Here is a 13,074-nt window from a genome sequence, read left to right on the forward strand (position 1 = left end):
CATAAAAAAGGACAAAAAATGCCATTTGCAGCAACATGTATGCAACTAGAGATTATCATATTAAGTGAAGTAAGTCAGAAACAGAAAGACAAATACTATATGATATTACTTATATGTGGAATCTAAAATGTGGCACAAATGAACCTATCTATGAAACAGAAACAGACTGACAGACATAGAGAACAGACTTGTGGTTGCTAAGAGGGAGGGGGCGTGGGGGAGGGATGGATTGGGAGTTTGGGGTTAGTAGATGCAAACTATTATATATAGAATGGATAAACAACAAGGTCCTACTGTATAGCACAGGGAACTATATTTAATAGCCTGGGAAGAGAATATAAAAAAGAATGTATATATGGGTATAACTGAGTCACTTTCCTGTACAGCAGAAATTAACACAATGTTGTAAATCAACTATACTTCGATAAAAAAGATAAATGAAATAAATGAAAAAAAGAATGTACCTTAAGGTAAACTATGGATTTGGGGGTGATTATAATGTGTCAATGTCGGTTCATCCTCAGTAACAAATGTACCATTATGGTGAGTGATGTTGATAAGGGGAAAGGCTATGCATGTGAGGAGGTAGAGGATATATGGGAAATCTCTGTACCTTCTCAATTATGTTATGAACCTAAAACTGCTTTAAAAAATAAAGTCTTTTAAAAAAAAAGATGACACAGCCAGAATGCAAGCCCTAATCTCCCCAAATTACAGACTGAGAAGTTATTTTCAACATAGAGAATAAGGGATTAGTACCAGAAGACAAAAGGAAATTTACACATCAGTAAGGAAAGAGCAAGGAATTCAAAGTGTATAAAATGAGTGGACAGTTCCTAGAAGAAGAAATCTACATGGCCAATAAATCTGGGATAAATGCTCAGTCTCACTGGCTATCAGCAAATGTAAATTAAAATGACAATGAGAAACCATGGGGTACCCACTGGAAGTGCTGGTGAGGACAGAGGGAAATGCGCACTCTCTGCTAATCTCTTACTCTTTTAACTTCTCATATTGCTGCTGAAAAGTTCCATGCTACTATTATTTCTGATTCTTTGTATGTGTATTAATTAAGCTGCCTTGGGTAGCAAGGAGCTGTAGGGGAGGCAAAACTTTTCCTCTACCCTCTTAGTTTCTGTAGCTGCATTTGCAAATGAAACTGGCAAAAGACAGATTAACAGGAGAAAACGCACACAAATTTTATTTGATGTTCATTTTAATTTTTATGTGTACATGGAGACCTCTACAGAAAAAAAGTAAAGGCCCCAAGGAGTGGTTAGACCTGGGGACTTCTATGTCATTTTAACAAAGTGATAAATTGTGGAGATGCAATTAGATAAAGGAGAGGGGTTTAGGCTTCTAGAGGCAGTAAATTCTGGGGAGGTAAATATACGGGAGAAAGTAGTGAAAGATAAGGATTATTTAGTAAGGTTTTTTTGTTTTTTGTTTTTAATTTTTATTTATTTTATTTATTTATGGCTGTCTTGGGTCTTCGTTTCTGTGCCAGGGCTTTCTCTAGTTACGGCGAGCGGGGGCCACTCTTCATCGCGGTGCGCGGGCCTCTCACTATCGCGGCCTCTCTTGTTGCGGAGCACAGGCTCCAGACGCGCAGGCTCAGTAATTGTGGCTCACGGGCCCAGTTGCTCCGCGGCATGTGGGATCTTCCCAGACCAGGGTTCGAACCCTTGTCCCCTGCATTGGCAGGCAGATTCTCAACCACTGCGCCACCAGGGAAGCCCTAGTAAGGTTTTTTAATGCAGACTTATCACCTCCATCTCCAGCGATAAAGGTGGTTCTTCCCTTCCTGGTAGGGGAGAGGGGTACAGCTTCACGAAGGGAAACTTATGCCCTGTTTTTAGGCAGATAGGGGGAGGCTAGAGAGCCTTTCCTATATCTGCTGCTTCTCAACTGCTTTCAGCTCAAAATAATCCTTATGCCAAAGTGGCATATTTTGGGGTGCATGGTTCTGATTCTTCCCAGAACATAACATCTGTCTAAAAGTAGCATGAGTACACTGATTGCTCCCTTAAGGAGAGGTCTAGAAAGAAGCAATCCCAAGGTTGGATTGGCACCTTCCCATGCTCTTCAAGGCTCCAGGTTCATTCCAGCTCTGCTCCTCCCTCCTCAGTGTGTCAGCAATGGTGCTCCTCATTGGGATAAGACGGCTGCACCAGCTCCACACATCACAGCCCGAGTAACAAGGAGAGTAGCAGTAAGAGTAAACAGTCCCAGTAGATGTCTCCCTGCATTTCCTTGGTTAGGGCTGTGCCACAACACACCCTGTCCAGTAACTGGCCAAGGGGCCCTGGCTGACCATGCCTGGCCTGGATATGATTATTCCCCCAGGAGGGTCCATACTGCAGGCTTCTGATCTGGGGACATCCACAGTGTCTGTCACAATAGAAGATCTGTATTTTTTTCTCTATGGAAGTTTAGAATTATCGATTCTCCCTGGTGTTTTGGGCGGAAGTAGATAACTCTAAGCCCCATATTCTTTAATTCAGCTTCGGCTAGAATATTTGGCTGAAGCGGAAGCATTTAATTTAAAAAACCCAAGTGAATGTGAATCCGCTAACATTTAACATTTTATTTTCCTGTTCGTTCTTTCTATACCTTTGGTAATTCGATATTGTTCCTCCTAGAATGATTCTCTAATTTTCTTATATTTTCCATTTTTTCCATCCTTCTTACCTTGATATTCCCTTAATTTTATCTTCCATGCCACCTACTGAACTTAAAAAAAAATTAATTTAGGCTGTTTTTTTTGGGTCTCTGATAATTCTTCTCAATTCACAAATGCAGAATTTTCTCTTCTATTTCTGATGATATCCAACCACGGGAATGTGTGTGTAAATAATTCTTTACCTGATTATGTTTGATTTGTCCATTTGTATTGGTCCCGCCTACGACGGTGACCCTCATCCATCTGCCCGTGTTGAAGAGTCAGGTGCTGAGAAGCCGACTGAGGGAGTTTGGGGCTAGTGGCCTCCTAGGAGTGAGCCAGTTCTTTCACTCCACATGTCAGTGCTTGGAGGTTTTTTTCTCCAAAGAAGGACCCTCAGAGGGGGTGGCCCTGGGCAGCTGAGAGCCTGCCTGCCAGAATTCTAGAACGTACTGGACAGACACGCCATCCAGTTACTCCTTGAAGGAAGGGCTTGTTGCCCCTAGCTGTCAGCTCCTTCAGGGTCTGTCTCAGTTGTAGCGAGCTCCTTTCCTTGGGAGCGCAACTCGCCCAATGACTGATTGGGGTGAAGGCCTGCTGTCGTTGCCTGGAGTTGAACTTGAGCATCAGGCCAGGCCTGCTCACCGTGCAGAGAACAGGGAGAGGCCGCACACCAGGCAGGGCGCTTCCAGGTCCTCCGAAGTCCTAGGTTTAACCCTCTGCTGAAAGTGACCACTGTCCCCTTGGAGACTCGCTAAATGCTGAGTCCTCTTTTGCAAAACCTGTAATAGCAGTCGTAGCAGACGCTGTGGATGCCACATCCCCTCAGAGCTCATGTCTGCCCATCTGTGACACCTACAGCCAGCGCCTGTGGCTGCAGGAGCTTGTGCAGAGTGGGCAAGAATGTGCTGAGCAGCCCTCAGTCAGAGGGGCAGGAGTAGGGCCACTAACCAGCCTTCTGACTCTCCAAGCAGTCAACTGAGAGGTTCCCAGCAGGACTGAGCCCCTGATGTCCACAGCGTGACCGTCTCACTGATATCCGTCCCTGGAGAGATGTCAGTGCCTCCCGCTCCCCTGCAGGTGCTTCCCGGGATCACCTCCCAGATACACTGCTGTCACTTTAATCTTCATTTCAGGGTCTGCTTCTGAGTGAGCCCAAGCTCAGCCACAGCCAGTCAGTAGACATTCAATCAGCACCAGGCTGGATGCCCTGCATGACCCGCTTAGTCAGAGCTGAGTTTGAGGCTGGCTGTGGGCGCCCATTCTGATTGGCCGTCAGTTGTGTGCTTCCATTCTGATTGGCCATCGCTGGAATCAGGGCTCTGCCCTAAGTGGGTCGGGTATCTGATTACCTCTGCCTTGTGGAATTGCCCCACACCTCTGGGAAGCAGCTTGTCCCACCTCATTTCATCGAAAGGGAAACTGAGGCTCAAAACGTTGCCTGAGGTCATAGAGCTAAGAAACTGGGAGACCCTTATTGAAATTCTATCTTCCTGAAAAACTCCAGAGTCCTCTGTTCTTAACGTGGAAGAGTCTGCCCTGCCTGTCCAGAAACAGATGAAAAGGGATTTGGAAACAATAGCCCAGGAATATCAATAATGTTCCCAAGACTCTAAACAGCTATTCTCTAACAAATAAATGCGTTTCTCTCATTTTGTGATTTATAAGTTATTTTTGGATACACACACACACACACAAAAACCCACAAAAAAACCCCAAACACCATCATTTGAAGGGAAAAAAAATCCCAAATTTAAAAGTAAGTGAGTGGGACACAAAGAATGTTACAGTTCAGTGGATCAAAGGAAAGTCACGTTGGTTAGAAATTAAGGGAGATCCGAGGGCCCTTTTGGAAATTATTGTTTTCCCAGGATTTTATCTTCCAGGGCTATTTTTAGCCCATTTTGGACTGCTGTGTGATAGAGAGAAAAGTAAAGCAAATGGAGTGAATAGGAGTCAAGAACAGGTCTTGGTGACATCCTGGCTGTAGGATGAGAGGCAAGTTAGTTTCCCTGTCTCTTTTCTCATCTGTAAGTGGGTTTTGGGTGGGTTTAAATGAGTTCAGTTTCTTGGAGAGCTTTGAGATATAATATGACAGATGCTAATAGTCTACACCCTTGGGTGCTTTTAAGCTAAGTCTTGGGGAGAAGAATAAGTGGGATCCAATTGTGTCACCCTGACGTGTGGGTACAAATGAAGATCCGCATTCCATATCTTCTTGGTGCACAATCTCTTCCCAAAATATTTGTTATAAAGCCCTTTCAAATTTGAAAGCTCATCAAAATAACCCATTCATCTTTGAAACATAAACACACTTGGAATTTGGTTTCTATGAAATTATTTAAGAAATGTCTGTGTGACTATTTCTGAAACAACATAAAAGAGGAAATACAGTTGGTAAACTCTTTAGATGTTAAAGTGTATTTTTTTCTTTCTTTTTTAACCAGACTCTGATTCTGAAGAATCAACTTTCAAATATAAACATTCCTGAAATCAGAAAACTGTACATATTAGCTGCCGAAAACTGGGTTTAAACCCAATTTTACACCCTCTTGTTTGACTGCAGTCAGGGTGGAGTGAAGGAGACAGTTGGGTTTTGAATTCCTGAACACTGGAGATGGAAAGGGAATGAAGCCCGTGGGACAAAGTGTGCAGGTAACCACAAAGCTGCCCACGGACCTCCCGGAGCACAACTGCGTGTTCTTAATGGTAGATTACCTTAGGGTAATTTTCCATTCGTTTAATAAATATTTGCTGAAGAACCTATTTAGTGTCACTTATGCTTCTGAAGGAAGAAGTTAAATATTAATAAAATGCTCCAGGTTTAATTTATCTTTGGCATGAAAGCCATCATTACTAATGAAAGATAATAGGTGACATTCTAAAAGCTTATAAAAACAGGGTACTGAAACAACAAAGTTGAGAATTAATATAAAAGTTTATTTCTAAGTATTCAGAACTCATCTAATCTGTCATATCATCTCGGGGAACAAGGGCTGTCTGCAGTAGCAGTTTTGCAGAGGGGTGGATGCCAGCACCCCACAACCTAATTTAAAATAATCGAGTCCAGATGCCGTTGCCAAAAAAGAGGTTTGCACCATTCACCACTGTGACCTAGATCATATTTCAAAAGTGTCAAATCAAAGCTGTCCCACCAAAGCCTGATTTCTTAATGAATTCCTTATGTATTTCATCTATTGAATACAAAAAGTGGGGTATCCATTGGGGAGTAAAATTCAGATTTACAAAAACAAAACCTGCGAGTGTGATCCTTTGTGAAACACACCCCTCACAGCTGATCCCCTCACTGTAGAATTATTTACTGCTTCATTAAGATGTTTTTATTTAAAAAGCCACATCTGAGAGGCAGCATAATATTCACAGAGAAAAGGAAATATGAGCTGAAGGCAATCTCATTGAAATCTCAACATTAACATCTTTAAAAAATGCTGACATTCTGTCATGTTAATCTGGTGTTACTAAGAGTAAAATTTCAAAAACTTTATCATTTCTGTATCTTAAATACTGGCCTTTTTCTTGAAGAAAGTTTCTAGCTAAGGGGGTGTTTTCGAGTCCTGACTTATTATGCTAAGTATGTCTGAATACTTAAGAGCAAGTTTTCTTCTTTTTGGAAAAGAGAAAAGAATAATGATCCTCGAGGTGATTATATATATACAGAGAGATGGATGGATGGATGGACGGACGGATGGATGGATAGACAGACATAAGGACATAGTAGTGTCATCCGCTTTTGAACAATAGCAATCTCCTACCTTCAGGCCACCAGTTCATTGTGGTCTTTTCTCAGAAAGATGAAGCCTAAAAGCCCTGAGAAGTACTTGTCCAAGAATTCAGGAAAACGGGGCTCTGTCTTACACATGCCTCCAGGACACTGAAATTAAAGTATGAAAACTCCATTTTTTTCATTCATTCAACCAATAATGATGACAGAGTGCCCACTCTGTACCCAAGCCCAGAAATGGCTCTTGCAGCCATGCAATTTAAATGGTTCATTCCTCTTTCCATATGCAAAATCTTTAATAGCATTTCCAGTTCCAGAACAAGAAAGTGTAGGCTCATTTATCCCTCCTCCACCCACCCCACTCCCCAAAAAAAGCAACTAAATAGCCTGGAAATAATCCAACAGACAAGAATAAAGGATTCTGAAAGCTGGAAAGAAGAGGTGGACTAGTTAGAGACCTCAGGACTTCAGGACTGATGATGTGGTGAGTTCTTTTATCTCCTATATGCCTCATATGGGTGCCAGAGAGGCCTGAAACCTGGAATCACCAATGTGCATAGACAAGCAAACAAACAAACAAACAGACAGACAAGAAAGGCATTGGCCAAAGAACCCAGAAAGGAGAAACCCAACAGAGCCAAAATGGTGGGGGGTGGGGTGGAATGCTAACTCCCACTTCACAAGGGGGCACATCAGAGGGTTCCACTTGCCTTCAAAGTCACACTGGGCTGACCCAACCCCTTCTCGACCCCTTCTTCTGGGCACTGGTGGGTAGACTGGTCCACCGCGGGGCAGCATCAGCACAGCCTGGCATGGCTCCACTCTCCACCCAATGGCATGAGAAGATCCAGGCCCTGTGGCTTCAGTCCCTCCACCTCCCTTGGCTGAACGTGGCCTTGCACTCTAGGTGACCCAGGAAAGCAACTTCCACCCCTTCAGGCAACACCTGCAGGGACTGAGCAAGAGCCCCAGAAATGCCAAAGAATGAAGCAGACCAGAATAGAATGTCAAGGGCTCTGAAAACTAAACTGTCACTGGAACTACAGCTCACAAAAATAGGCCAGAACCTAGACATTAAACTTAAACAGGGTGAGTGTCTAATAAAATAGATTTAAATAGCATTTAAAAGTCTCCTAATAACCAAACTGTGTAGGATACAATAAAAGTTCACTCATCTCCTAATATAATAACCAAAATGTGTAGGATACAATAAAATTTCACTCATTATACCAATAACCAGGAAAACCACACTTTTAATGAGGAAAAAAAAATCCAATACTAAAATTTAAAAAATGCCAGTACTGAAATGACTATGATGCTGAATTTATTTGATAAGGATTGAAAAATCCTTGTATTTAATAAGAATGCTTCAACAAGCAATTATAAATTCTCTTGAAACAAATGAAAAAATAGAAAATCTCAGCAAAAAATAGAAATTATCAATACAAAAGACAGCCATATGGAAATTATAGAACTGAAAAATATAACAAATATTAAAAAAAAACCTCACGTGGTAGACTCAATAGTAGAGTAAAGATGACAGTGGATAAAATCCATGAACCTGAAGATAGATCAACTGAGTCTATACAATATGAAAAAAACAAAAATATAGACTGAAAAAAAATGAACAGAACCTCAGGGATCTATGAAACAGATATGTAACTAAATATTTAAAATATATAACATTTTATCATCAGGGTCCCAGAAGGGAATGAGAAAGAGAGTGTGGCTGAAAAAATACTCAAATAGTTCTTTCATTATATCAAAGAAATAATGTTTAATTACTTCATAAATTTGGCAAGAGACATAAAACTTCAGAGTCAAGAAGCTAAGTGAAACCCAAATAGGATAAACCCAAACAAGTCCAAACAAAGACACATCATCATTAAACTTCTGAAAAACTAAAGACAAAAAACAAAAATCTAAAACAATCAGAGAGGAATGATGCATTAACTATACAGGAAGACCAAATTAATGACACCGTATTTCTCATCTGAAACCATCAAGCCAGAACTTAGCAGCACAACACCTTTCAAGTGATAAAAGAACTGTCAACCTTGAATTCTATATCTGGCAAAATTATCCTTCAGAAATGAATGGAAAATAAGACTTCTCAGATGAAAGAAAATTAGGAGAATCTGTTGCTATCTGATCTACATCTAAAGATTGGTTAAAGGAAGCTCTCCAAACATAAAAAAAAAATGTTATGGATTGAATTGTGTCCCCCAAAATTAATGTGTTGAAACCCCAATCCTCAATGAGACTGTATTTGGAGATAAGATATTTAAAGATATAATTAAGGTTAAGTGAGGTCATAAGGGTGGGGTGCTAATTCGATAGGGCTAATGTCTTTACCGGAAGAAGAGACACAGGGGCACATGAACATAGAAAAGTCTATGTGAGGACATAGCATAAAGATAGCCATCTATGAGTCAAGGAGAGAGGCTTCAGAAGAAACTAAACCTGACAACACCTTGATCTTGAACTTCCAGGCTCCAGAACTGTGAGAAATAAATTTCTGTGGTTTAAGCCGCCCCACTCTGTGGTATTTGTTATGGCAGTCTGAGCAGACTAATACAGAAAATGACAGCAGACAAATGATGGGACCTTCAGAGAGGGAAAGAACCCTGGAATGAAGAAATATAGAGGTGAACCCAACAGACTATTCTACACCTCTGAGTTTCTTTCATTATACTTTAAGTTTGAAGCTAAAATCATAGTACCATTTGATATGGTGCTCAATGTATATAGTGGAAAACACTTAAGACAATTATATTTAACAAGTGGGTAGGGTAAAGGGATCTAAATGGAAATAGGGTTTTTATACCTCACTCAAAAGGGTAAAAACCCTGACACCATAGGTGGTGATAAATTACATAGGTAATTTACCTAAAGCAACAACCAATAAAGTTATACAAAGTGGTATATGAAAAAATATTACAAATAAAGAAGAATCTAATGTTAAAAAACGTTCAAGTAACTCACAAGAAAGCAAGAAAAAAATAGAGGAGTGAGAAACAAAGGGACAAATAGAAAACAAATACCAAATGGCAGAACTTAAGCTCTAACACATCAATGATTAATTTAAATAAACCAATTAAAAGAGATCAATTATTCTTCAGTAAAGTTGGAAAAAAATTAAAAATAGATAGATAGAGTGAATAATACACATTTATCAATTATATACAGACTAAGAAAATGACTTCACAGATAGCATAGATAAGTAGGAAGTAAAAGGATAGAAAAAGATGTATCATGTAAATAGGAATTAGAAAATAGTAAGAGTGACCATAATAATATCAAATAAAGTAAACTTCAGAGCAAGGAAAATTATTAGGAACAAAAATGGGCATTGCATAATGATAAAGGATTAATCAACCCACCAGGATGTAGCAATCCTGAGTATGTGTGCAGCACCTAGCAGTGTTTCAAAATACATGAAGCAAAAACTGATAGAGATGAAAAGAGAAATAGACAAATTCACAGTTGTAGTTGGGTATTTCAGTACCCAACTTGCAGTATTTGGTAGCACTACCAGAGATAAAATCATGAAGAATACAGATGAGTGAACAATACTATCAGCCTAGTAGATCTAACTGACATTTATAGAACACTCCACCCAACAATAGCAGAATAGTCATTCTATTTAAGTGTTCATGGAACATTCACCATGATGACTATGTCCTAGGTCATATAACAAACCTTAATGAATTTAAAAGAATTGAAATCATAGAGAGTATGTTTTCTGTCCATAACAAAATCAAATCAAGAAGTCAGTAGCTGAACAGGGGAGATCAGCTCAATGCTTTGTGACGACCTAGAGGGGTGGGATAGGGAGGGTGGGAGGGAGGCTCAAGAGGGAGGGGATATGGGGATATATGTATACATATAGCCAATTCACTTTGTTGTACAGCAGAAACTAACACAACACTGTAAAGCAATTATACTCCACTAAAGATATTAAAAAAAAAAAAAAGTCAGTAGATGAAAGACAACAGAAAACTTTCCAAATTCTTGCAAATTAAACAATACACTTCTAAATAATCCATGGGTCAAAGAGGAAGTCTCAAAAGAAATTTAAAAATAAAAATAAAAAAATTGCATAAATGAAATAAAAAATACAACATATCAAAGTTGGTGGGATTCATCTAAAGCTGGGATGAGAGGGGAGATTTATAGCACTAAATCCTTACATTAGAAAAGAGAAAATATATCAGTAGTCTAAATTCCTAACTCAAAAGACTGGAAATAGAAAAGTAAGGGGAAAACAACAACAAAAAGCAAACAGAAGGAACAAAACAAACAGCAACAACAAAAAAGCAGAAGTCAATGAAAATAAAAACAAGAGAGAAAATTAATGAAAACAAAAACTCATTTGTCAAAAAAAAAATCAATAAAATCGGCAAACCTCTTGACAAAAAGAGAGATGACACAAATCACCAATGTCACAAAGGATCCTGCAGCCATTAAAATAGTAAGAAACAAATACTACAAGAAACTCAATGCTCATAAATTTGATAACGTAGAAGAAATGGACCAATTCCTTAAAAACCACAAACTACCAAAATTCAGCAATATAAAATAGATACATGAATAGTTCTATAATCATTAAAGAAATAGAATTTGTAATAAAAGCTCCTGAAAAAGAAACCCCCAGGTTTCAGATGTTTTCAAATAGGCAATTTCTCCAAACATTTAAAGAATTAATACCAATTTTTACAAATTGCTCCTCTTCCAGTAAAGAGAAGAGGAGAGAACACTTCCCAAATTATTTTATGGTTAATTACAAGATAAACGTGCCCACTACCACTGCCACCATTTAATCTTGTTCTGGAGATCGTGGACAATGCTACAATGAAAGAAAAAGAAATAAGAGGTATAATGAACATCTAACTAGAAAAAAACAAAAGAATCAGCAAATGATTCAGTAAGTTTTCAAAATCAACTTATAAAAATCAGTGCTGGAGTCATGCTGGTCATCATGTGGTTCAGAGTGTGCTTGGAACTTTGAATTATAATGCCAAGACAGTTTCTGAATATGTTTCTGCTCTCAACTGCTCATAACTTCTTAATTATCTACTGAACGCATAAAGGAATAAGCCAGAGATAAATTAAAGGGAAGCCCAGAGCCTCAAGCTTCTCCAACATCCATCAAGGAAGCTCAAGAATGTCAACTGAATACAAAATTTCATCTTTCTTCCCTTCAAATGTCCAGCTGCAGTCTTAACCAGTGGTGTCTAATACAAATATGATGTGTATATCATATATATAATGAATTGTTTTCAGTACCTACAAGAAATGAAAATGGAAAAAAGTGTCCTTTCTAAGGACCATTTCTGCCTTCCTGAGGAAAAGACAGAGGCAGAAAGGATGATGACTGAGTGTCTGAGAAATTGTTCTTGGGACTCAGTGACCTTCGCTGATGTGGCTGTGGACTTCCTAACCCAGGAAGAGTGGACTTTACTGGACTGTTTTCAGAGATGTAATGCTGGAGAACTACAAGAAACTGACCACAGCAGGGTATCAGTCATTGAAACCCACTCTGATCTCTTGGTTAGAACAAGAAGAAGATTTGAGGACAGTGGAGAGAAGAGGAGTCCGCCAAGACCCAGCAATTCAGCAGGACAATCCTGGGGGAAAAACATCTGTTGGAATTGAAGCAGTAACATCGAATTGAAAAATGCAGCGAGGAACTTGGAAAGACAAGCTCATCTCTCCCATTGAGACAACAAGCAGACTTGGTTCCTACTTCAAAGAAACTGAAATAAATCCCACAACCTCAGCATTCCTCTCCTGTGAGACAACCAAGTGTATGTGCAGACTTCACGTGGGCCCTCTGGGTCACCCCTGAGAGACTCAGGAACAAAGGGAACCAAGACAAACAGGCTAACTTTCCTTGGAAGAAGGGAATAATCAAGTCACAAGTCCAACAGTTTTGGTGATGGAGACGTGGCTTCCTGGAAGAGGCAGAACTGTAGTGGCCAGTCTGGGTGGAAAGACAGAAAAGCATCTGGAATCCAGTTATGAAAACTCTTCCCCTAGACATCTGCCCGTGTTTGGGGCAAGAAGAGGGAACAAGGATCCCTGCTGTCCTACTTCTTAATGATGCTCATCAGTAAGTATATCAGTAGTTATATCAGTTTGCTTTCCCTTAATTGCTCAATCTTATACTACCTTACTTTTTTTTTTTAATTATTAGCACCTTTAATTATTATTTATTTATTTATTTATTTATTTATTTATGGCTGTGTTGGGTCTTCGTTTCTGTGCGAGGGCTTCCTCCAGCTGCGGCAAGCGGGGGCCACTCCTCATCGCGGTGCGCGGGCCTCTCACCGTCGTGACCTCCCTTACTGCGGAGCACAGGCTCCAGACGCGCAGGCTCAGCAGTTGTGGCTCACGGGCCCAGTTGCCCCGTGGCATGTGGGATCTTCCCAGACCAGGGCTCGAACCCGTGCCCCCTGCATTAGCAGGCAGATTCTCAACCACTGCGCCACCAGGGAAGCCCTACCTTACTTTTTTAATGTCACTTTACACACAGTGGACATTATGTGGAGTTTTAATATACCTAAGTTTTTGCTATCCAATCTTAAAATTCTTTCCTTTTACTTGGAGCATTTACTCTATAATAAATTACTAATAAATTTGAAAAAAAAGTCAATGCTTTCCTACA

General features: G+C 39.9%; 1 protein-coding gene and 1 long non-coding RNA gene across 2 annotated transcripts in view; one reads left to right on the forward strand and one right to left on the reverse strand.

The window, feature by feature from the left end:
- The first annotated feature begins 488 nt into the window (after positions 1–488).
- On the forward strand, positions 489–5,428 carry LOC118897355. Its single transcript, XR_005020407.1, has 2 exons — positions 489–1,430; positions 1,747–5,428. It is a non-coding gene; the product is annotated as an uncharacterized LOC118897355 (long non-coding RNA).
- A 5,334-nt stretch (positions 5,429–10,762) lies between these two features.
- The window catches only part of SPTLC1 (serine palmitoyltransferase long chain base subunit 1), a 65,695-nt gene continuing 63,383 nt past the window's right edge, over positions 10,763–13,074 (reverse strand). The window contains exon 15 of the mRNA XM_036856027.1: positions 10,763–11,253. Within this exon, the coding sequence (XP_036711922.1) occupies positions 11,208–11,253 (46 nt within the window). The 3' untranslated portion in view covers positions 10,763–11,207. The remainder of the gene's footprint in view (positions 11,254–13,074) is intronic.

Source organism: Balaenoptera musculus, chromosome 6 (genome assembly GCF_009873245.2).
Source record: "Balaenoptera musculus isolate JJ_BM4_2016_0621 chromosome 6, mBalMus1.pri.v3, whole genome shotgun sequence".
NCBI lineage: Eukaryota > Metazoa > Chordata > Mammalia > Artiodactyla > Balaenopteridae > Balaenoptera > Balaenoptera musculus.